Source organism: Linepithema humile, chromosome 3 (genome assembly GCF_040581485.1).
Source record: "Linepithema humile isolate Giens D197 chromosome 3, Lhum_UNIL_v1.0, whole genome shotgun sequence".
Taxonomy (NCBI): domain Eukaryota; kingdom Metazoa; phylum Arthropoda; class Insecta; order Hymenoptera; family Formicidae; genus Linepithema; species Linepithema humile.
The window spans coordinates 24,035,998-24,062,806 of record NC_090130.1 but is presented as its reverse complement, the minus strand read 5'-3'; the positions used below and the strand labels follow the sequence as shown (position 1 = coordinate 24,062,806).

The window sequence follows — 26,809 nt, the reverse complement described above, 5'->3', positions numbered from 1 at the left end:
CGTGACGTCGAGCGACTTTGCCGTGATGCAGCTGCAACAATGCTAACAGTAATGCGGAACTTTCAGGTACCCAGCAACTTCAGGTATGTTGTGGAGCAAACGCTGAAAGAATTCTTCAAAGCGATTCAGGGCGGCAAGGACTCCGAGCAGAGCTGGAAGAAGTCCATCTACAAGGTGATCTCGAGGTTGGACGACCCGGTGCCGGAGTACTTCAAGAGCCCGAACTTCCTGGAGCAGCTCGAATGAATCAGGAGGTCGCGTGGCTCTTGCTCTTCGTGGTGCGCGGGCTCGCCTGCGCTTGTCGGCTCCCGATAATCAGGAACGACCAACGAGGAAGGATCGCATCCGCCAGGAGGTACACGTCCTTCGCGTAGTGCGTGTTCAGGTATCCTTAAATAACATATCGCAAAAAAAAAAAACGAACGTGAGAGAAAGAGAACGAGGGCTAGTAGAGGAGACACGGACGAAGGAACAGAGGCACCATCGACGTCCATTGGGCGACGTCAAGATGCCAACGAAGGATCAGGCTGTGACCGAATCACGAATCAAACGGGAAATATAGAAGAAACATACACAAACACACATACAAAAAAAAAAACATTGCGAACCACCCATTACGGCTGACGAAACTCGAAAGCCGCGGAGCGTCGAAACGCTCAACGACGTTTCTCTTGTTTCAACCGTACGAGCATGAGGAGGTGATCCTGGGACGAGACGAAGAAGCACGACGAATGCGTGGTCAACGAACGGCGAGGATAGATAGCTTTTTAGCGTCGATTTTGTCCGATCTGTTTGTAACGTAGGGTAATTAACTTCGTTACCGCCTAATTTTACACCTCACACCATAAGGATTTAAGACAATGACGATTAGGGATCTAAAGACACTACAGGGGTTACACTTGCAGAGAAAGACAGAGACGTTTGGAACGTTTGCGAGCATATCTAAAAAAAAAAAACAAAAAACAAAATTTTTTAAGCCATACTGAAAATCGCACGGTAGTTCCTCTTCTGGTTCGAGCGAGACCCGGAAGCGGAACCTTCGTCGATGAAAAACGACGCAAGACGGGCAACTATACTCCTCGTCCTGCGCCGTTTTACAGAGAAACGATATATTTGGATGAGAAGAAAACCTTGCACTAAAACTATTCCAGATAATTCTACTTTAAGCTCTGCAAGTGGCTTCGATTTTGGAAAGATCGATTGCTCTCCTTGATAAAACTTAAAAAAAAACTTCCTATCGATGAATGAATAATGGCAATTCATACTTTGATAGGAAGATATTTCTGCTGCAATTAGTAGCAAGCTTTTTTTCAGAAAAAAAATTTAATCTCCGACATAAATATATTCGTTGGTTAAAAGTATGAGGTTCACCTCGACGCTTTTCAACTGACGCCGAATGAATACCGACTTTTCCTATAAATTGTAGAGTTTTGCTTCGTTGCGTATAATCGATCGACAAATTTCGAGATCGACGTGAAAATGCTTGGCTGCTAAATTACATTGCGCGCACGAACCAGATAAGAAGCGACGCGAAAATAAACAATCGTGCGCGCCTACATCGATACCAAAGAATCGACTTCACGAGAACCAAAATGCGTTGAATGAACAAGCGACTGCTCATGGCAATTTCCGCACGAGGAAAACCTGTTCCTATCTGCCGGGGAAGAAATTCCTCCGTCCTTTTCGTTCCCCTGTAATTTTTTACGTTCGCTCGCTAAGTATTCACTTGTCGAGCCGACTAAAAAGAGATACATTTGTCGAGAGGTACATACGTTGCATTGAAGAGAATCGGTGCACGGGTCAATATACATAGCTGTTTTTATTAATGGTTGATTGTATAAACGAGATTAGGCTAGTCGCAGTGACGAGATTAGGAATAGTACGGGCGACAAAGAAATGCAAGTCGGACGTAACGTCTGCGTAAAGTTTGTGCGCCGGCGGTATTCTAACAGTAGTGTAGCAAAAACAAAAGAAAAAATAAAAATGATATATAATCGTGCGCCGGTGCGTAATTAAATATAAATATTAGACTTTTAAAGCGAAAAAGGAGACGGATGTTGGCGTGATTAAAGTAGCGTAAAGAGGACGTGTGCCAGAGGGCTGCACGACCGCGCGTCCTTTTCTCCACTTATTTACCCCGACCCACCCACATACAGACTTTTACGAACACGGACACGCAAACGCATACAGTTAATCACTTACACACGTTTTAACTTACACCACACGTTCACGCGCGCGAACGTGCGAAAAGTCAGAGACGGCGCCCCTATACTCTTACTGTGACTTTTTCTCTCTCTAGAAATTTTTGTAGATATAAATAATGAAACGATATAAAATATTAGAGATAATTTGAGTGGTAGCGAGTGCACATAATTTAACTTTTATTTTTCCACTATTAGTCTCGCTACTACGTGCACTATTATTATTATTATTATAATTATTATTATTATCATTATTATATTGCTATTATTATTATTATTATTATTACTGTATTATTATATTATTATTAATATATTATTATTATTAGGCTCACTATTATCAAACTATATCAATATATGACGATCTTAGTATGAAATGATTATATTAACATTATTATTGTCATCGTTGAAATTGTCATTTACGGAGAACTTAGTTAATTTAATAATCCAGCCTTTTTCTCCATATGCAATTTCCATATGCCGCTCTTTCATGCTACCAATTTCTATCCCTACCTTGTTTTTACAAGGTGATCTCCTTCAACTACCTTGCCATTCCTCTAACTTTGCCCTTCCCTAGCTTATCTATCCTGTGAAATTACACTCTATCTTTAGTTATTATGTATATTTAGTTTTATTATAATAATGATTACTAAAATTATATCGATAGTATATATCAGGCCGTACACGAACACACACAGTATCTTTTTGCAAGCGGTGAGTCTTAACCTAGTCACGAGTCACTATTTTTTAATTGATTAATGGTCGATTTATTGATTATTATTTTATTTATTAATTAAACGACAATAAAAGGAGAAAATGAATTTTGTTTGCGTTTAATTTTGCGTAAATATGCGGTTTCGCTTTTGTTTCCATTTGACCGATCTGTACTACCCTTTCCTGCATTCAGAAAGAATTTGGAAATCATTATATTAGTATAATGGAAAAAGATGAAAAAAAAAAGTTATTTTGATTAGGCATATTTGAACCATTCTCAACTGCCTATCAGCCTATCTTTTCTTTCTAGAAAAGTTTGAAACGACTTTAATTTGTAATTCGCGATTGGTGAGTTCAACGAGAATCGAGGAAGCGAGCAGTTCCTTTTGCCCGAACTGAAGCGCGCATTGTTGAATTAATTGAAGTGAGAACGAAATTTTGAAAATTTCAATTTTTATTATACTAGACTTTGGCCTAAAACTATTAGCAATTCCTTCGGCGCTGGCCTAAGATTTTGGTCTAAACATTTATAGTGGGACAAGAAGGGAATAAAGAGATAATTGATTAATGTAAATGTAGTTTCTCTTGTAAGAATTTGGATATTTTAAAAGAAGATAGATATGCGTTAGATACCTGAGCTCGCTGACTCACTTGTCGCAATTTTCGCGAGGTTTCGCCAAGGCAGTAGAAGAAAAAATTACTCTTCAAAAATTCATATTGTTTAATTTAAATTTTTATTAATTTAATTTGCGTCTTAAAGAACGGCATTTTTCTCAAGATTAAACCTGCGATTTATTGAAAACATTGTAAAATTTTTCTTTGCATCTTTTATTTACGTTTTGTTTGGTTTGACTGTGATCATGTTATCGAGATTATTTTAATCAAATGTCCTGTCCTTCTTGTAGCATCCATGTATATCATATTTATTAAGAGATCATTAAAACGCTCTGATCTATCAATACGAAAAGAATGAAAGAAAAATTAAATTTGGTGAAACTGAATTATAATACTAATGCTTTACATATAAATGATAAAAATAAATTATTTTTCATCAACTTGCAACAGAACAGAATAACAATACCAGAACAATAACCCAGTATACACCCAAATATTGATTGAAGACAATACTTAAAATCTAAACGATTATTTAACAATCTGTTATTTACGAATCTTTAGCGTACTCCCCTTATACCGTATATACCTCGATTCTATAAAGCTTTGCGCTTTCACGTCGATACGCGTCAACATCTTCTCAATTACCACCGTTAATAACACAATAGGACTTCACGTAATTTCTTTACGGCAAATTTCAGCATTGAAAACACACGCTACATACTATTTCAATCTTACGCCACAATGAGATATAACTCGATATGAACGATCGTTCTCATTCTCTTTTCTTCGATTGCACTATGAGAAAATTTCCAACTTCAGCGATGATCGTCGAAAAAAATTTCAGATTGTCGCACTGAAAATGATTATTTTACATTTTTCAGCGTTATCTGCATTCAATAGGAAAAAAAAAAAAAAAAAAAAAAATTAACCATTAAACTAAACTCGATTTTTAAAAATGCAATTGGATTAAAATTTGATATTACAACAAGATATTGTTCTTTTTTATTTTCGGCAATTAGCCATAGAGGAACCGTAAATCACACATACAAAGCTATGTATCATGACACGGACTAAATGAATAAATATTTGATTATCTCGATTCCGCGTTCTTCGCCACTGGATATGACCACACACTTTGGAAAGTGATAAAGAAATAGTTGAACAAAAGCTTGCAAGACCAAGCCAATTTTGAATTCCCAGTCGCCTTTATCAGGCTGATAGGCTGAAACATCAGAGGAATTTCGTATGGTCGCTTATTCTGCAAAATCTGGGAATAAGGAACCGTTACGACGCATAAGTAGCTCTCGCGTGATCCTTCGAGGCCATCTAAAGTTGAAAAACGGAAGAGTAAGTACGAGAGTCCGCTTTCTTGATTTCTCCGTCGACCGAGAATCGAAGCTTAAAGCGCGAAGAACAAGCCGTTCTAGATTCGCACAGCAGACACACACGTACTCGGCCCGTGAAGAGAGGCTCGAGGCTCAGGAAAAGAGTATCTGAACGAGGATAACGAGTGGCAAACCAGTGGTTCGCCGCGATCGCCAAGATTTCCCTCTCACCGATGGGAGAATCAAACGCGCTGCTTACCTCCCGATCGATAATCCCGATCTAACGACGCGACACAGATCGTGGAACGAAACTGGCGATGAACAGCACGAGCGTAGAGAAAGGGGCGAAATTCTCAACGATTTTACGGATGCGCGTACAATGAGATTGAGACGAGCGTAAGAAAGGCAGACGGCGAGATCGACGAAATGTGTGAGACGGAAATGCAATGGGGCACACATTCCCGAATGTGAATGATTGGAAGTCGACTGTTGATTTACGAAACAAAGTGAATACAAAAAGTCGAATCGACTCGCCGTTCAATTACGTTTTACGCAAAACGGGGCCGACGCACGGAGAAACGAGTACACGGGACGGAAACGAGATTAAAACGAGAACGAATACGAGAGAGAATGGAAGAAATAATAAGCATACGTACATACCTAAATGCGTAAGTTTTAAGGAACATGTAAGCAGAAATAAGTAATAGTATTTAACGTTAACACTTGCTATTAATTATTATATAAACGATTAACTAAAGATAAAAAAACGAGCGGAAGGTCGTATCACACTGCAGAAGAGGATCTACTTTAAAAAAAAAACACACTAATTAACTAATTATTATTATATAATTATATTATTATTATACGATCATTACTAACGAGTTTGAGATTAAGCCGTGATAAACAAGAGAAAATCAGTGAGAATGGGAGAGAGCGAAAGAGGCACCGGAGAGAAAGCGAAGGAGACAGAGTGGGAATTCAAAGCGAGTTCATTGAGAATAATAATTCCTCAAACTATTAGGAGTGTAATTAGGGTATATTTATTATGGCGAATGCGCGATTACGATAGTGGCGCGGTAGTATACAGAGAAAGGGGGAAGATTAAAAAGGGGGGAGAGGACAGGAAAATACGTTATCTCCCCCTCCCCCCCTGTGACGTTTCAGCGAGGCGGAAATCGCGTCTTTCGAATTTTCGCACGCGCGATAGGAACGAAGTGGAGGAGCGAACCCGGGAGAACGACCGAAAACGTGAGAGTGAGAGAGAGAGAATGAGATTATCTGTACACGACGGGAGAAAGAGGGAGAGCGTGTAGTAGAGCGTAAAAAAAAAAACTATGTTTCTATGTGAGATCGCGTGCGTAAGCCAAAAGAAGAGAAAAAAGAAAAAAGAAAACTGATTGTTGACACCGAGTGAGCAAACTTTGTGTGATAATCTCGTAGTACACGTAGCATGTTAAGTCTACAATACGTTTTTGGTAGGGGATTAAGGTGAGAGCGACTTTCGAAAAGTCGGGCAGGAGAACGGGGAGTATTAAAAAAAAAAAAAAAATAATCCGACCGAGGAATCCGAGAGGTCTTCCGAGTCTACCTCCCGTGAAATGTTTCTAAAAATCATCAGGCAGGCCTTACCGCCTCCGGTTATGGACATATCACCGCGTGTATATGGATCTCGTTAATTCGTACTCCTAAGTTACAGGGTGCTCGCGATGCCGTCGATTACTCCGGCTCGAGTTAACGTAGACGTACAGTTGAGTTTTGCTCGATAAGCTATGAAAGCTTTCAGTTGACTTGTACGATCGATAATTTCGTGCCCTCGACTTTGCGACTTCAAGACGAGAAATCGTGAATGGCCAATGGATTTTATTTCGCAGAACAATAGCGAAGACAGTCGATACTCCTGTCGTCGCGCAACTATTCTTAACTTTTCACGATCCACATGTTTGTATTTTAGAAAAAGTTGATATTTAAAAATAAAAAGCGAGTAAAATTTTTTTATTAATAAAATTTGCCGAATAAATAATTAATTGGCAACGTTGATTAAATTATCGGAAAATTTATGTCATATCATTCTGAATATTGCATTTATGTATCGCCACGTAAATAAAATATTTTTGTTTCAAGTAAAATAAACTCTTCCTGCATTTAAATCAGATTGCGGATCGTGAAAAGGTAACACTTTAATCGCAATCAAACAGGTTTTAATTTGCAAAGCAGACGTCGGAAGGCTGTGCATACTCCAGCTTCCGACTTAGCGGTAATTTACATAGCACACAACAAACATGCACGCTTCTCGTTTTGAATTGCATCGCCGATCGTCGAAAGTTTACGTAACAATAATCTCGCTCAAGATTCAAGAGCGTCGAAGAGAGCACCTCTCGGAAAATCCGTAGCAGTCGGGAGTTTGGGGGTGGGTGGGCGACGAGGGATGGAAGGGATGGCGGTTCATGGGAGAGAGATGGAAACCGACGAAATTATGGATGGTGTAGAAGCGTGTAGGGAGCCAAGTGTCCTTGATGCGACCGTCGTTGAAGCCACGAAATCTCGCGATCTCAACAGGTGATCTTTTTTGTTCGGACGAGTTGAACCATGCAGGGAGATAAAAGCGGATCGATGATAATAAGAGACGCAAATGTGTATAACATGCACGAGGAAAAAAGTCACGACTGAGAAGAAATCTATGCGAATTGCGATTTCGGACTGAGTTTCGGAGCCACGGGCAAAAGACGTTCGGCGCAAACCGATCCTAGCTGAGAGAAAGCAATGAAGAGCGAAAGGGTACGCAAGGGTGAGTGAATGGGAGAAGGAGCGATAGGCGACAACGAGCGAAAGGGACGGCGTGAATTGAGGCGAGAGACGAGGAGTGAATGTGCTAAAAAAAATTGCTAAAAAAAGAAGTGAAGAAATTATACAGAGAGAGCCGACCTCCTTGCCTACCGGGAGGTCCGCATATATGTATTGTAAAGTCAAGACTAGTAAATGATAAAATTAGGAAAAGCGAGTTTTAAGAGGAGAAATTATTAGGCCAGTTTGTAAATGTAAGTTATTACGGAATTTTCTCCCCTCCCCAACCCTTTCGTGCACGATACTTTTGGCAAATCTTTCGCGAGCGGATGAATGCGGAAGAGTTAAGCGCGAATGTGAGAGAAGACAAGAAAAAAATATTTACATGAGAGATCGTGTGAGAATCTGATGTTACGTATGATTCGTATGACGAGAGAGAGAGAGAGAGAGAGAGAGAGAGAGAGAGAGAGAGAGAGAGGACGGAGAGATCGAGGCGGGAAGCGAGAAAGAGAGCAATCGAACAAATGCACGGTCCAGCACGGTCCGACGTTTGACTCAGCGGAGATACAGGAGAGAGAGAGAGAGAGAGGGGCAGGCAACGCGCACAACCATCGAGAGAATGGCAGATATCACAAATGTCATTATCCATCCAACCCTTCGGCCACCGAGAGTATGCGAGGCAAAGAATGTAGGACAATGAATCTTGGCCAATCCTGCTTGACAGAAAATTGGATTATTCTGGTCTGCCTTCGCTTCCACGCTGTATTACTTTCAAGAGACGCAGCTCTATATTTCATATTTATCCACAATCGCTCACAAACATGCTCGCAGCATCCCCATGCTCATTTCGTACTTGATATCGAACATATTTCCTTCTTTTCGCCGATGCGAAATATCTTTGAAATAGACACGAACGTGTTGTTCCATATTTAACGAAAAATATTTCTTCTTACCGTCTGCAATTCTTATTGCGACCCTGCGTCGCGCGTGAATCAAGCGAATGAAAGATAGTAAAGGTAAGAAAGGGAGAGAGAGAGTGTGTGTGTGTGTGTGACAAAACGAAAGAGAGTGTGAACTGTATGCACGCGTGTACCAAGAGAAGAACACACGAAATGAGAATGAGAACATGTAATGCCTGTAATTCCTTGGAATATATTACTTGCGCATACGTCTCAACCAGCAGTCGTGTTAGATTATACGTATTATCGTGTAGGGAATCGTAGGTGTATTAAGACAAAAAAAAAGAATAACTTATTTAGTAACGAAGAAGCAAAGACGAGGACTAGCAAGCAAGCAGCAAAACAACAGTAAACCTACGTTGATGTGTGAGGATGTGAGCTAGATCGCCGCGTTGAGTCTAATGAACTCCTCGGAGATGTACAACGCAGACCCTCCAGAATGAGGTGAAGAGGCGCACGACTGTCAGCCTTGTCGGCCATCTTCGTCACTTCGTCAAGATCGAGACGATCGAGAAAAAAAAAGAGAAAAAAAAATATGAAAAGCAAAACGTCGAACGTTCGCGTCAATTAATTCTGTAGATAGCAGCAACGAAAACTCTTCCTCTACATTAAAATAAACACGGGCGGAAAAAAAAGGGTTCGAAGGACGATAGATAAACGTCTCCTACGAGCGACTTAGCCGACGTAACGGGGCACAAAAAAAGTGGAATGACGAAGTTGGCGACTTGCTCGGTCGGCCGGAACGTCTTGTAAGATATTGTGGGAATTGTTTTTCTGCGCCCCGCGAGAGTCCGTTTTCGGTCCAAGACGGGGCACCATTCACACAAGCCAGTACATTTTGGGCCGGAAGTTCTGTCTTTACCCGCGGACGCTCGCACCGAGTGCGTTCCGATATTACACTTAACGATCGTACGTAACGTAATTGTGTTACATGCAATCCATGCAGAGAGGCCTTCATGCGGCCGACACAAGTTTTACAACCAGCTTTTATTTATGCGAAAGTCACGTGATAGAAGAAGCTGACGTTGCTGCTTAGTACTAAACTAGATAATAAAACTTCTCTTAGAATACCGAGAGGTATTATATAAATGTTTTTGAAAAAAAAGGGCATATATTTGAGAAAGTACATGAGCAGACTGTTGAACGCACAAATTATTGCAAAGGGCAATCATATTTTTGTCTGGAGAAAACAAATTTTGCACCGACTACTTCGTTCACGTGACTGTTTCAAACCGGGTTCAGTTGCAATAGCCGATACGCAGTATATACCGCGACATCGCCAGGTTCTCACCGGCGAGACACAGCGCCACGCGTTTCTCACATCCGGACTCACTCCAGGAGAGACAGAGCTTCGGGCGAAGAAACCTGACTACTTTCATACATGCATTACGATGTTTGATGATACTATACCACTTTCGACGCGAGAATTCCTTTCGTACCTTTTACCGGCGTTTTTCATGGGTTCATTTTTGGCACGAGGAAACGATTCTGTTCGTTAATTGCTAATCTTTGGTTGCGCACAAGACGACACACAGAGAGTAGTGCAAGAAGGCGTGTGTACGTGCGTGCCGCGGAGTGCCGAGCACCGAAGGGTGTTCGGCACTCAGGGTGTGCACGCGTACCTACGTCTTATTGCGGCGAAGAGTGAAAAATTCCGTTTTTTGGCAGACACCAAAAAAAAAGCAGCTCCTAAAATGCGAGCGGCGCGCGAGAAGACGCGCGGCGGAGTGACGCCTGTGTGTGTTCTCGCGTGCGCTCGAGATTACACAACAGATAGTGCTCAGCAAGGCGATGAACATCGATCGCGATGCAGCAGCACCCACACACACGCGTACATCCTACACGCATACACGCGACACACAAGGTACACACACACGTACATGGACATACACACAGTTACACGCAGTTTCGGCCAGAATCTAAAAGACACATCAAGGAAAAAAGTACAAGTTTATCACGTTGCGCCTTAACGTTAAAATTAAAAGTTGATCAAAAGAGATGAAAAAAAAGTGAAGCGTATTCTTAACCAAAATCGGCCTTAGTATATACTTTTCCAGGGCACGTGGAAAGCACAGGACGGGCGACCTTCCCCATCGACCTACTTCCACGATCCTCACTCTTTAGATTATATAAATGATATAAAAAAAAATATATAATATATATAATATATATACACATATATTATATTCCGCCGGCGGTGGGAAGTTTCGAAACCTCGCAGCTAACTCAGCAAACCACCGAACCATCGAAAGAAAAAAAAAGAAATTAATAGATCTCTCCGTTCCCGCCGCGTCAGGTCGGATTCGAAATTTTCGCGGTTCGTGTCCACGTCGACGAAAATGCGGAAGGAATAGCGTGCGCCGTGGACGCGCAACCCGTCCTTCAAAGTCCCTACCTCCCAAGCTCGGAAAGTCGCCCGTCCCCGTTTGCACGTCCCGATGTACCCCACGCTCCCCGCAAGGTGTTCCCCTCCAAAAAAAAAAAAAAAAAAAAAGAGAAGAAGAATAATTGCAAAAAAAGTGAAGCTAAAACGAAGCGAAACACACCTATCCGGCGAGAAGGCGAGCCTTTCTCGCGCCTAGAAGAAAAACACTTCCTGCATGTAAACAAAAGCGACGACGCGAGTGGACGGGTCACCCGGGATAAGTGTAAGGACGCTCGTTGCTAAGGTAGAGCAAAAGAACGATGACGTGGAATGGAAGAGAGGAAGAAGCGGAGACAAACTTTTGATGCGGAAGATGGACGACTGTCGACTCGCCGTTCCCTGCGGTCGGCGGGACGGTGACGGAAAATTCGCAGAAAAAATCCGAGAGATTCGAAAAGCGATGCACGCCAAGCGATGCACAACAACGCATTACGCGCTGAGGAGGGATCGGTCGCGTAATCATTATCTCGTCGCGTAGATCCGCGGTATTCCTTGCCATCCATATCTCTTTATCACGAGCGTATCTTCGTGAGACTCGACTGTGACGACTGTGTAGGAAGAGCTAAGAACAATACGCGATCGCAATCGATCGATCATTGTACGCGCGCGCTGTACCAGAAGAAAGTCTAGCGCAACGACGCATTCGACGAGGCTATGCACACGACGTATGAAAACGAATAATATTACAGTGTTGCAATAATACTTCACATTAAAGAAAAAAAAAGAAAAAAAAACAAGAATCATAGCTTTCAAACATTTTAAACATATAAAACTATAGTAAAAGATTATACACATATATATATGTAAGCGATATTTGTCGCTCGTGCAACAAGAGAATAAAGTGCGAAGCACAATACTTGAAATTGATTTTGATTTTGAATCATTCGCAGAAACGACGACCTCCGTTCGTTATTCGCGTTTGCACTCATCTCCAAGCGGTCACTTTAATTGTCAAGCGGATTGCTGTAGAGAGTTCAGCGAGCTAAACGACGATAACGCCGTAACGCCGTGAGAAAAAAAACGGCGTCGCCGTTTTCACGAACAGTCTTCGAAGAGTTATTGTCCAATTGCCACGATAAACAAGACGATGTTATTGATCCCGATACATAGTTATTAATCCCGATCCGAAGCACAGTACCATTGAAAGATTCGAAATAACGTTGTAATCGACAAATCAACATTGGGCACGCGAGGTAATAACGCACCGATTAGAACCACGCATACAGCATCGCAACGAATACGTCGAAAGGCGCTCCCGGAAAATACGATGTGCCTCGACCGCCCGTAATGCCTCGCAAATTTTACAGCTCTGCTCGCGAATAACGCGCAGCTAGCAATTACCTGGTAAATCATTACCGAGGCGGCTGATAATTACGGGAACCATTACTGCTCATTCAGTCAATCGTAGATATCGTCAGCATGGTGATTATTCTAAGCGACAACAACGGCGCTTCAGCTGCGCATCATTGATCAGTGGACACGGCTTATTATATTATCGATACTCCTACCGACAATACTACTTTCCCGCACTTATTTCGCGTTTTACCACAGAGATTCCGCGCCAGAGACAGACACATGTCGAGCCAATCGCGACACCGGTTTTCCGTTTTCCAGCACTCACATAAGCAAGTATCGATACCTTCGTTCAACGTTTCAGTCTCAGTTTTCCCTGTGAGAAAAAGATTTTACGACAGATTCTACGACGATGATAATACAGAAATAACGCAGCGACTACAACGCGTCCCACACAATATGCGATGCGTCGACAAAAAGGAGGACTATTTTTGCAGCGTACATGCACCTTCTTTCAGCGACCACGGCAAATCGATCCCTCGTTGCAAAGTGCCATAGTATGTCGATTGCAGAAATAACAGTACCACTCACGAGAGACAGTAACGACTTAAGTTTCCAGTGCACACTTGTACACGCATAGTACATATCCTACGATGGACGACGATTTAGTAGTGCGGCGGCATTACGATTCCAAGTGACGCGCATCGTACTTCCGGGGACAGAAACTGGAATGACCGGAAGAAAGAGCGGACGAGACGAAATCGCGCAAGCACGAAGAACGAGAGATAAGGTGCCACGCTGGGACGAGAGAGAAAGAGAGAGAGAGAAAGAGAGAGAGAGAGAGAGAGAGAGAGAGAGAGAAATGGTCGCTGGTCCCGTGAGCAGAGCGTACGGACGCGACCGCGAACGCGCAGTACGAGGAAAAGTTTAAAAGAGAGACGGAAGGAAAAAAAAGTAAAGAAACAAGAAAATAGAGAATATAAAATTTCACACGATTGTGTGAGCCGACGCAGAGGCAAAAGTGAACCACCCAAGACATTGACTTACGAAACGAATCAGACCTTGCCACTTGCAATTCGTTGAAGACGTGACGCATTCTAAGCAATTCGCATAACGTAGGAAAGTGGAAAATAAAAAAAAAAAACAAAAGAAAAAGAAAAAGAGCGGGTACGTAAGAAGGAGAGAAAGGACGGGAGCGAAAGAGGAGTGTAAACGGGAAAGAGAGAGAATGAGTGACACATAACAAAGGAGAAAAAAAAGGAAAAGAGGAATCACTGGAGATCCGCTATTCGACTTTCTGATTTTTCGCAGATTTTCGCGCGGGACAACAGGTGCGTCCCTTCCGAGACATCAACCTGCCTCCCGTGAGACAAACCCGCAGGAGCCAGCTCATCCTCCCAACGCCCCTCCCGTGATCCTTCCCCACGTGAACAAGGTTTGCTTCCAATCCGTATGCGTTATCGAAACTTAATAAAACTATAAACTACCTAACAATAATAATTAAACGATAAAGGGGTTAAGAGTATCGATTAATTGAATTATACCTAACGATTAATTAAAATAATTAATGAGTAATGGTACATAACGATAATACGATTAATGATATATAGTATAAACGGTAACGAGGCAACCCGGTACATGGTGGCTAAAAAACCATCCACCGAGACGGGACGATTCTGCCTCGTCGAGCGTGAAGGGGGTGTATCGACCGTGCGTGGGACGCTTTTGCGGCGGCTGTGTCCGGCTAACTCCTCTCGGTTCTCGTACGAACGAGCGGATTCGCAGCGCGGGTGCCGATCGGCACACTCCGTGATGTCAGGACCGGCAGGATCCACCGCCGTCGGCGTGTGTGGTCGTTTCTTACCCATCATTTATACGCTAGCTTGTAACTTGAGACTTAAGTATAATGGAGAAAAACATACACGATGAAAAAGCACACACATACACACACAAGCATTAATGATACCTAATGATATGATTATATTATTGATATAACTTACGATTATGAACTATCCTAGTGGTATTATACGACGACATAGTTGATTGATCTGTTTAATATTGAATGTCTGTAGATCACGGAGCGTTTGGAACTCTATGCTATCCAACGAGAGTCCTGCGAAAGTCCACCATATTCCTCCGTACCCTTTCCCCTCCTCCTACCCCATCGCCCCCTGTCCCCGCCCTTTAACCGAACCACAACCCAAGACACGTAACTCTTAACATAAGTGGATATGGAAATATTACCCCGTTTTAAAACAAAACAAGATTGGGTGCTAAAAAGAATCATGTTAAACCGTTGAATTCGATAAAGTTGAATATTGACCGAAAAATGTAAAAAGAGAAAGAATGTATAGAGTGAATAATAACCCCTCCGTTTAAAATAAGAAAACTGAAACCCGCGCGGAGGTGCACTGTGATTCTATCATTGCAAAGAAAAAACAAATGAGCTCTGTTGCTGAGTAAAAGACTTGCCTCTACAAATCGCGAAGCGTGATTTTTCCGTGAAACGTGTAAGAGACGTAAAACATTAAAACTGGTTTTCAGTTCAACCGTTCTCCGAGTTGCTAACGCGCAACGCAACGTACAAAATATCGCCGGCTATACTGGTTTTACGTTCTAAATTCAGGAAACCCACGCAATAGCACCACAACGGTACTGCAGTGACGAGAAAGCTACTCACAGCTTTTCTCCTCCGTCTCTTGCCGAAATCACACATGTGCAACTAATGCTTTGACGATAAAAGAGGCAGTAATTCGAAGCTCACACTTACGTGACGTATGCTAACTGGCAGTGTCAAATTATCAGTAACACAATAAAGAACCATGCGTTCTCTCGAACGAACACGCCGCAGCATACCTACGCCCTTGATTACAATAGAAATGTTCTTCATATCCACAAGCATTTCGGAACACAGTGGCATACGATACGAATCACGATAAACAAAGTGCATCAGAAAAAAATCTATATGACAGAATAATTATAGAATGCGAAAGAATGCGCCCTCCGCGCGCAAAGTTGTCGTTTGGAAGAAAGCGAAGGCCCGAGACGCAGAAGAAAGCGAAGCCTAGAAGAGACAATTCTATGAGAAACACTACCGAGCCCTCTGCCTCTGTTTTTAAGCACGCGTACCGCACGACGTCCATCGACAAGAGCGCGATGACACGCGCGTGGAAAAAAAAAAAAAACAACTGTGAAAATAATAAAACAAATAACTTGCCGCGACTGAATAAGTAAAGCGCGTCCGAACGAGACGGACGTGCGCGAATCATTCTTCTCGATCGACGTCTCCAGCTGTAGGTTCGCCTGATTGTTGAGTTTAAGTTTTCTAGTGAATACGTAGAGACGCAAGGCGACTGGGAGATCGGTCCGGCGTGGTGCTCGAGCGGACGGACGATTTGTTACCTCTTAAATCGCCGCCTCGAAACACTCACGACGGACGCTTTCTCTCACTCTTGGACTCCTGGCCAGTCGCCACAATTTTTTGTACATTCCGCAATAGCTTAGATATCGCTTCGATTGTCGAATTAGCATGTGTTTTTTCGTATTGCCGTTGTTTTAATGCTAAGTCTTTTTGAACACGTCGAGTGCCCGCGCTGATGCGCGCTTCTCTTCATTATCCACACACAAATTTAGACTCTTCGTCTCTCGTAACGTCTCCGTTGTATAAATAATAAACTAAGCCTCGTTGTGTTATGTTGTTTCTCTCGCTTGGTTACTCGAGTCGTTGACATGTTGTCGCGGGACCGCACTACTGTGACGAAGAATTCATCGCCCGTTCGTTTTGTTTTTTTTGTTTTTTTTTGTTGTAAAAGTAGTATAGCTCGCGTATATATGAGAAGCGCGCATCGCTGCGGCACTCGTTTACCGGTTTGGAGAAATCCACCCGACTGTTGTATAGATTACGCCGTTATCAGAGGGTGCCACGGACAGTAGGGGAAAGCAGTATTACCAGTTTACTTAGGGATGATCTCTAGGAGCCACGCATAAATCGCGGAACTGTAACAATGAACGCATCGGTCGAACGAGAATGATTGGCGTTCCTTTTTGGCGAGATGTCACTGTCATGTCCACTGACGTGACGTCTCTCGCCGAGAGATGATAAATCAATCTCGCGATTCACCTGTACCTCTCCCGTACACGTTGTTGAAGGGACGCGATAGAAACTCTCCAATCTTAATCGTTCGAGATCGATCGAAGCGAACGGCTTCCGGTTCTACGCTCTTCCACGCTAGTGAGCAATGTTTCCTTCTCCGACGAAATTCTTTAAAGTGCAGAGAACTAAAAGAATGATACACACGTACACACACGCCACACATACACACATATACGCAGGCTCTTCACGTTTTTAATCCCAGTGTTCGTAGTTGGCGCGTGAACGGCTCGACTGCGAGTATTCGCCGGAGATCACGTCTGGCATCGCGATAATTAACGCCGTCGAATTGCTGAACAAATAGACGCGACAGACGATCCACTTGGGATCCACGCGCGATTGTTTTCAACCGGTTTTAAGTTTATCTCCGTTCTCGCAAGGATGCAGCGGAAATAGGTATACCGATGCGATCGTCGTCGATACTCCGACGATTGCGAAATATACATACTCATAGCGTAGCGCAGAATTCGCAATTATATTCTATGCATACTCAGGGAAATATTTTCAACATTATCCATGTTACAAAATGCCTTAGTTACAGACGAGCACAGAGAAGCATACGTTATTAATAATTTCCACCCTGATCCTTGCGAGCAGCAACAAATGCCACCGCATCACGTCTGCACGTCATTCTCCGACGTTTCGGCAGGACCGGTTTTGATTTTCGAAATTGCAATTGAGACATTTCGTGATCTCCGTCGAAACCGCGAATCGTCGCCGCGAGGCACGCGCGCAATTGCGGGCACGAAACACCCCGAAGACCATTGTGTTTGGCCTGGGCAAAGTCAGGCGAGCGTCGGGCCGGCTCTCAATTTTGAAATAGCCATTTCGACTTAAGCGAAAAAAATGAACAGTCCCCCAAAACCCGACGCAATAGAAGAAGGCAACCGGATCAAAATAAACCGTCACTTGAAACAACAGTTTCTCGCGCGGGGCCCGGCCGCGGCTGCCACCAAAGATATCTCCGCTTTAAGATTTACCCCGTCCTTGTCCCCGCCCGCCCTCTCCCGCCCCCTCGTCCATGATTGCCCCGTGCTAGCGCCGGGGGGTGCATAAGGCCCCCGTGGGCCCGCAGCAAAAGTACGCCAGGCTTGCCGCGGCCACGCGAAGCTGTGTGGATACGGGTCCCGCGCCCAATCTCACTCACAGCACACACTGGGCCGACTCGTCCGATAGAATGTGCCTTCAGTGTTGATTTTATACGAAAAAAATACTAAAATTATACAAAGGGGCCCGACATAGACCGAACGCCCACCCAAAGCCTGACTGGTGCTCGCCCGCTGCCCGTTTCTTTCATCCTGATAAAGCCGGCTAACGTGCACATACACACAGGACAGAAACAGATTCGCGTCGCGCGCATTCGCGCTATCACACACGAGCGAGGACGGGACTGTCGTCGAGAGGGCCGCCACTCGGACAAATCCGGCGCACATCCGAGATCCGAGCGCGCCGTAACTTGATGCGGGCGTGATGACACAGCGTCAAAACGGGACGACGAGCGAAGCGCGTCGTCGCGTTAAGGCCCTCTCCTTAATATCTTTCGGTACATTGACGCGCGAACCGGCCAGAGTTCGCCGATTACCGTAACTCGTAAATCGGGACCATGCGTAAAAATATATCAAATCGTAGCGACGTTCTGTCGTTAATCCACTGCTTGCGAGCACAACCCGGAAGCGGATCGGCGTCGCGCGTTTTCGGGCGAATTCGGCGCGCGAAATACCACGATGCCGCGACCTCGGCTTAGCGCGCTAAACCGGGTCACGGCAATCCCATGGGCATTATCGTCCTCGCGTGACACGCGTACGCTTAAATAAGATACCTCCGGAGACCAGAGGCACGAGCTGTGCCGTACACTGTAACGCGAATGTCGGCGCGACGTATGAAAGCTTCGCGCGCCCCTCGCCGGGAAACGCGCTCGCAAACTCGCATCCTCGCGAGTGTCCGTCCTCTCTCGACAGGATCGTCCGCTCGAAAATGGCATAAAGAGGTGAAAGAGAGATAAGTAAACAAACGACCACGCGTCCGTACATACAGATACACGTACACACTCATGCACACGCTACCTATCCACGTCCTATAAAGATATTTTGGTTCGTGCAAGGAGTTCGGAACGCTGCTATGCACCGATAATACACACGTGTATTGATTAAATGCAATTACTATGCGATAAGTATAATTACATAATATATATGTGTACTATGGTCTCTCCCACTTCCCATCAACGTAACCCGCATGTCGCGCGTCGATCCTGCGGCGATCGGCGATCGCCGAGAACGCACGCCGCTGCGCCCCGATCCCGGCAACTGTGGACGCACCGGAACGCGGAGTCGCGTCGCTCGGGATCGGGCGACGCGTCGCGCCGCGATTCCCGCGGTCGCCGTACCGCCGAGCGATCCACGCTCGGCGCTTACCCAAAACACTCACCGATTCCCCGAAAACCCCTTAAGATTTCCCAAATACAAGCGTAGAATTTAACCACATTAACTATGAATGACGAGAGCTACGTAAGAGCTAACTAACTAACTACAATTAAACTTACTTAATTATTAACAATTAAACAAACAGTAAAGCAGTATAAACAGTAAACGCCCAGTAACCATTGAATTGTGTGTCGACAACTACATAACTAACTACCTACCGTATATCGAAGTAATAGCCGTATGTAAAAGGAAAGAAAAAAAACTTGTATTCTACCAGTTGTATCAGCCAGTCCAGTTCTAATAAGCAAGCGATTAAAAGTAACCCGATACCCGGTTTTAAGTCCCACTCATCCCCCCCCTCCCCCCGCCTCCTCGTCTGATCACCCAGCCACCCACCCACCCACCCACCCACCTACCCCTTGTACGCCCGCGACCCCTCTTCAGTGGATCATTCAATTACCTCTCCCATTTATCCGCGATAACTGTCCCAGCCCGATTACCGATTACCCAAAGATCCCACTCTCCGTTAATTATCCATGGATCTAATTGCATCACTACGCCCCCACCCTCGTCCTCCGCTGAATCAATCACTCCTATTGAATCAATCCTCCGAAATATAATCCAATCAGTATAAAGAAATCCCGCCGGATAACGTATTTACCATTAGTGTTTTTAGTAGACAGGACTTATAATGAAAAAGACTTCGTTTACGATTGTACGCACACGTGTGGGGAGACCATGTAACTTTAGCTCCGCCGCTCATCGAGCGCGGTCCGTGCGCCCGCGATCGGCGAGTCGCGCCGGTACGAGTACGACCACCCGCTCGACGATCGGCACGAGATCTCGCGTCGGGATGCGAACGCACCCACACCCACCCACACCGCGCAGGACCTCGTCGTCGAGCGTCGACCGACCGGCGTGTCTCCCGCGACGACGAGCCACGTCCCCCGAGCACCGATCGCGAGCGCGGACGCGCAAAACGCCCCGAGATACACAGCTACCAGCTGATGTTAGCAGCTAGCGCCCCTTTCGATCCCCCATAACCAAATGTCCCTCGACGTCCCCCTCCGCCCTCGGAGAGCCACCCGCCGGAAACACCAACTATTTCCCCCCCATCCCCCCTACCTCTCCCCCCTCGCCCCTCTACCAATCTATCCAATCGCAACCCCCTCGATTCCCTACGTGTTGTATTATCCGTTATTTTCGATATAATATTATATATAGTATACTAATGATATTTAATGATAATACGACGATGATAAGGTATGGGAGACGTTTGGTCACACACTAATAGGACACCACACGGATTACGCCATCCTCACACGACCATTTGATCGAGACACGCGACAGAGACATTTTACACGGGGACACGTATTATACACTGGCACACGCATACGCATACGTACACAGTTACAGGTACCAGCAGTAAAATAGACAGACGTAACAGCAGAAATAATAAAATTGATAAACAGAACACTAGTTGCCGTGCAGTTTGTGAACAAAAAAAAAAAAACAAGTAACAATGGTAACCACCGACCTACCCGCGGGTCCGCTTCGTTCTTGCCCCGTGAGACTGGGTCGCGCGTTCTCCGCGCGCGCGCGCGAAAGGAGAGTATCTCTCCGCTACGAAAAGGACGATATCGCGATGACTCGCGATCGTCTCTCGCCACTGAGGGGCGTCCCCTCACCCCTCATCAACGACGGCCGTTAACGGGGAGACGCGCGCGACTCGGGCTCACCGACCGGGGCTGAATCTGCCTCAAAGCGTAGCTGAACAATTTTTGTACAGGATTTAAACAGGAGATGCAATTAACTGGATGTAAAATCTTGAGTTACAGAGCAGCACTATACATACCACACAGATGATGTATATATTTTTACGTTACAGAATATGCCTGCGCTTAACAGACAGGCGCCATAAGACTGGTTCTCATTTCCCACGACAATGCATATATACATGCCGCATAAACTTAACAAGAAAAAAAGACCCTATATTGTAATGATAAAACTTAATGATATTTGTATACAGTATACCGCCTGGTGCCGCCGCGACACACACACGGCGACCAGTTTAACACACACGCCATGGTCAACGAGACTGGGGCATGCCCGCTCGCAACACAGTTGAAAATCGGATGAGACTATCGGATTCGAGAGATCGACCCGCGGAGCGGGATCGGAGAGCCGGACGGGATGTCTCATCCCCAGGGCTCGCTGGTGAAAATCAAAACGATCCAACGATCGATGCATATCCTCCCCGATGCGCGGGTCGAGCCGGCTCTCGAATCGACACGGCGTGACGACAACATCGTAAAGCCGTGCGTTCACACAAGGGCGAAAGTGGAAAAGTGGAGTAACAGAATTTGGCCCTCGAATTCGCGATAAACCCGTGCGTTTTACACACCGTGGAAATTAACATCCTGATTTTCTCATTAGGCCGTTATGCCCATCGAGCTCCATTAACTCGTACCGAAAAAAACCGAAAGGGAAAGCAAGCGGTAGCGCGAACTGCATCGTCGGCGACAGAGCCGACGATGGTCGCGAAGGCATGTAAGACGATCACACAGCCCAGATAGTGTTGCTTGCGGGTGCCCCGACAGAAGCATAACGCGGGTAGGAGTTTCTAAACAAGAATTCCCGACGTGTCCGAGTGGCTCTCGGCGACTCGGCTCGCGGGAAGGTCCTAATTTTCCAAAAAAAAAAACAAATTTAAAAATAATAAACACTAAATCCATACTCCCGTGCCTCGCCGACGTCTGCGCGATCGATCGATCGGCTCGACGAGACGGCTTCGACACGTGCCACAAGACGCGATCGATGCCTCTCCATCGACGAGAACAAAAAAAAGAAATTCAAAAAAGAGCAAAAGTACGGGCCTAAACGACGAGAGTACGGTACTCCCGCGATTCAGCGCGCAATCGATCCTTCTCGAGAACGCTCTCGTCGCCGATCGGCCGATTCTCGCGCCGACGGCCGACAGGCCGGGAGATATTCACGACACACGTTTGAGTTGCAGTGCAAGCGAACATCTGTAGAGCCATATACGTATAGTATGTTGTTGTATCTTAAATGATGAAAATGATGACAATTAAACGTAGTAAGTGTACATTTTTATAAAGGTCGCGGTTGCATTTCGAAAGATAAAAAAAGATGAAGAAGAAGATACGTTAGATGCGGCAGACAAAAATAAAGGGGCGACATATTCGTAGCAAGGAATCATGATAATAATATTAATTTGAAAAAAAAACGAGAGAAAGAGAAAAAAAAGCGAGCGAGAGATAATAGATGACCGCGAGAGCGTGATAGTGTGAATGAAAAAGAGAGCGAAAGCGATGACGGGTAGCGAGAATACGAAGGCGCGTGACAGCAAGAGAGAGAAAGAGAGAGAGAGAGAGAGAGAGAGAGAAAGAGAGAAAGGGAGAGAGTGTGTATGTGTGTGTGATAAAGTGAGCGCGATAAAAATATGAGCGAGACGAGATAAAGGGAGGAAATGACGAAATGTCGACAGAGAGGTTGAATCCTACTATCACGATTGGCGGCCCGGTCACCGGCGGTCCCGTCCGTAACGGATGCAAGTAACGTTTAGGTGTATAAAAAAAAAGAAGAATTAAAAGATATCGACTTTATCTATCCTGTCGTGGTTTTTAGGATGTTCTAAAGAAGTTATTGTAAAAAAAAAGAGAGAGAAGACGAAAGATCTATATTATAGAGGAAAGAATAAACGAGTGCATTTGAGGTGTCGGGCGGGTCTCAATGAGCGTTTTTTGCGGGAGTGTGTACTTTGGGAGGATAGGAGTAGATTGTGTGCGAGAAGTGACGAAACCGAGAGAAATTTATTGTACATTTTCGGGAATGATTCGGTCGCCCGGTGACCGCGCCTCGATCTCGATGCGGGCTCGAAGTTCCGAGAGCACCAAACGGATGACGCGCCGGAGGGAGATATCCGGTGGATCCGAGCGAGAATTTTTACTCGTCGTTATCAGCGCGCGATCGTGACCACGATTGTAAATATCTCCCCCCCGCGACGACATCCAAAGACATACCTAAACTTTCTCTTCGCGGTCCACGAGTTGCATGCGATATTTTCGGGATTTCTCAGGAAAGAGGAGTCGAAGAGATAAAAAAAAATTGTGAATGTTAAAAGTTTGTAAAAAGCTAAAACAAACGATCCCTTTGTCCGCCGTGCTTGGTGCTCCCGTTCGTTCGAGCCGAAAAACACGCTTGTTTCGATTTCGAAATCGCGATTATGTCTTTTTTATATATTTTTGGCAAAGATACGTCGATATACCATTTAAGCGTCAACAAAGAAAAAAAAAAAAGAGATAATAAGTGGCGTAAACGAAAACGATGAGAGATCGATAGGGGATCGGAAGCGTATCACACACTTCCGTGACTTGTAAAAATTTCGTCAGCTCGGAAGTTTACGGTGACGTAAAAAGATAGGGTGGTAGGGAAAGAGCGAACGAGAAAAAGAGTAATAGAAAGTGTGAGAGTGCATGCGTAAGAAAGAACATGTGAGCGTGAGAGTAAGAGGGGGAGAGAACGGGACAGGAAAACGGTGGTAAAATAATATTTAAATATTCGTATCAAAACAAAAAAAATGTGTAGGGCCTCGAACTACTGGCGACCGAATGGAACAAGAGAAATACGAAAAGATGCGAAACGATAGCGAAGAAGAGAAAGAGAGGCCGAACTACTAAAAATATTTATAATATATGGCTACAAGTACAAATTACTTCGACTACTGAGCGTAGGTGTATTGATGTGTGAACAAAATTTGGTTGGCCGATGACCGTTTTTGAAACCATCATACTGCGTATCAAAGTATGTAAAATTTATTGAATAAACGCTAGCGTATTATGATATAATGTAATCTAATAATGTAATATTGTAATGACGAGTCTAAATGATGATGTTACCTTGAAGTTTAGGAGCGCGCGTGAGAGTGCACGTGAATGAAAAAAAGAGAGGACAAAAGAGGTTATTGTGCATACGAAAACAAAAAAAGACAAATTACACCTTTATAACGATTATCGGTATGATTACGATTATTATTGCGATTAACTATTGTCAATCACCCACCACCTACTATTATTGAATATTGTTAGTTATAACGATTTTAGCCCATTCCCCTCCCCCATACTATGTACATTACGTTATTACTACCCTATCACGATTTAAATTGTCACCGTTATCATTATTACGGCGATTGATTGTATTATTGTACGTACATGATGCGTGACAGCGAAACGATTTATGAGTTGTTCACAATTTCGAGACACATATACGTTCTTGGCAAACTATACAAAAAAAACGAAAAGATCGACTCGAGCGTTTAAAGTGAGAAGAGATATTCAGGTCGATTGATGCAAGAGAGTAAGATTGCGCGCGTAAGCGAAAGAGTGAGAATTGTGGTGAGGAAACGGCGCAGTGAGCATGAGATGCGAAAGGAAAAGAACGCGGAAAGTATGAGTGAAAAAAATGACCATGTATGAATGCGTGCGCGAGTGCATGTAAGATTAGAGAGAGATAGAGAGAAAGAGGAAGAGTGATCGGAAGAGAGAGAGAGAAAGAGAGTGTGCGAGCGACGAAAGTTAGCGAGGGAGAAAATTCACACGCTAAAATTATTCGCACGGGGAAAAGCGCCCGATGGTCTGCGCGGCGCGAGAGATATAATATATAGTGAAGCGTGCACAAAAGGGAGAATCACACACTCGCGGTATTTCGGTCGTCGAGCGATGAAAATAAAGGCAGGGCCATGGGATAGCACGAGGCTATTTTCCGAATCAAAGTGAGAATGAAAAGAAAAAATTCCTAATAAGCTCGCCCGCATCCGGCAGCGACGCGCTTTCCGCGCCTCACGAAATTCTATTTTTGTAAGCATATTTCTATAAAGGTATACTAACGATACGGCAAAATTTATTATTCCTAGTGTGGTGAAAATGAAAATTGAACGTTTAGATTTCGTTAGTATAGTGTAAAGATGAAAAAATTAACGATGTCTAGGTCCTATTCGTGTACTTAAAGGTGAACTATAAGGAGAATAAAATTATATCGTCGGCGGCGTCGTAGGTTGTAAAATTGTACATAAATTATTGCAAGAGGAGGCGCGGTGGGTCTGCATCGCTGGCTCGCGCTGCGCGGCTAGTTTTCCTTATATATCTTTGGCTAAATAAAGGAGGAGAGACGTAAAAGACACCTCTTTCGGCACGGGAGTCAAAATTCACATCTCGTCGCCGCGAAAGGCCGTCGGCCGAAACCCGGACGTTCCTAGATATATATTGTGGCCATAAGACGAAGAGTGGTTCGAGACTATTCCGTCGCGAATCGAACCTAGAAAAATATTAAACGGAGAAAAAGAGTGATGAAGAGAGAGAGAGAGAGAGAGAGAGAAAACGAGAGAATGAGTGAGCGTGAGAAAGAAAGAGAGAGAGAAAGAGAGAACGATCGCCCTCCCTTCTCAAAGCCCGAGAGTGAATTCGACGACGATGCACTGCCGCTTTTTGAAGCAAAGAGAGAAACAAAATAATATATATAAATATAAATATATTATATTATATATATATATATAGATAGATAGAGATAGATAGAGGCACCAAAAATGGCAGAACGGAAATCGTGCGAAATTCCGCGCGCGGCTGGATGAAACGCGGAGGGCGCCTCGTACGAATTTCTTTCATTTGAAATCTCCTCGATTTGAGTTTGCACCCCTCGCGACCGATACCGAAATGTTTTTGGTTCATTTACTTTGAACAAGCGGCGCCTTTTCTTTGGCGCGTTAAAGTACGATTTTTTATTTTCACCGCGCGCGACACCACATAAAGTATTTTCAGAAATGGTTCACCACAAAAGAAAGAGAGCGCGAATGCATATCGATGAGAGAAAGAGAGAGAGAGAGAGAAAGAGAGAGATCGGCAGAAGAAGTAGTATGAGAGATATGAGAGAGAGAGAGAGAAAGAGAGAGAGAAAGAGGAAAAAAAGAAGGACAATAGACATACGCGCGAGGGGACGCAAAAGAGGGTGGAAGCTAGCCATCCACCAACTCAAAACGCGAAATTGAACGAGGAACGTTGTGCGAGCCCCGTTCAATTTCGCGTAGTTTCCTTCCTGCGAAGTCTAGTTGAATTCCGTAGAAATACGCGAATTGAGAACATCGAGAGAGATAGAGAGAGAGAGAGAAAGAGAGAAGAACGCACGCGGAATGTTAGAACGTAAGACAGGGTGGGAGAGAAAGGCGGGCGGAAAGAACGTGTGCGCGCGTATATGTGGTTGGGCGCGAGAGAAGCGTGAACGAGCGGGAGAGAAAGAGTGCGAAAAAGAGGGAAGGAGCGAAAGGAGGATGCGAGTGAGAGAACGCGAGTGAGAAGACAAGAGAGAAGACACAAGAGTATCGTAGTACACGGAGACACGCACATACACGCAGACCACACAAGCGCAAACACATGGAAATACATACAGACACGTACACGCAACATTTATGATACACAAAAACACGCAATATTATATATATACGACTCCATAGATGATGGCGCGGCACACTCACATAGTGTCTCTCGGATTGTTCCACAAAACTTTTCATTCGAGTTTGCTTCAAGAAACCTTCTGTTTTCTAATGTATGACGTGTTGTTGTCGATATATAAAATAAACTTAATAAAAAAAAATAAATCATGCGGTATATGTCTGGTAACCTTTATTCAACTTTCCCTCTAAAAAATCATCCTACTGAGTTATCACTGCGATTTATGTAAGCGGCCAGTTTAGAACGTATGGGCGCACGGTGCCCGAAATCAATTTACGTTTCTGTCTTCTTTTGTCAACTCTTTCTCCGTCTCAGTTAATTACTTAAAATAATAATATGCCGCGTATAAAATACAAATCTACAGTTTATTCTATCAATATATATATAATCTTTCTTCGATCTTAGAAAT

The 26,809-nt window shown here is 44.3% G+C and overlaps 1 protein-coding gene across 1 annotated transcript in view; it reads left to right on the top strand.

The window, feature by feature from the left end:
- Nucleotides 1–26,546, top strand: part of LOC105668817 (homeobox protein prospero) — a 54,349-nt gene extending 27,803 nt beyond the window's left edge. Inside the window, exon 5 of the mRNA XM_067350983.1 lies at nucleotides 67–26,546. Coding sequence (XP_067207084.1) covers nucleotides 67–246 — 180 coding nt within the window. The 3' untranslated portion in view covers nucleotides 247–26,546. The remainder of the gene's footprint in view (nucleotides 1–66) is intronic.
- Nucleotides 26,547–26,809: the final 263 nt, after the last annotated feature.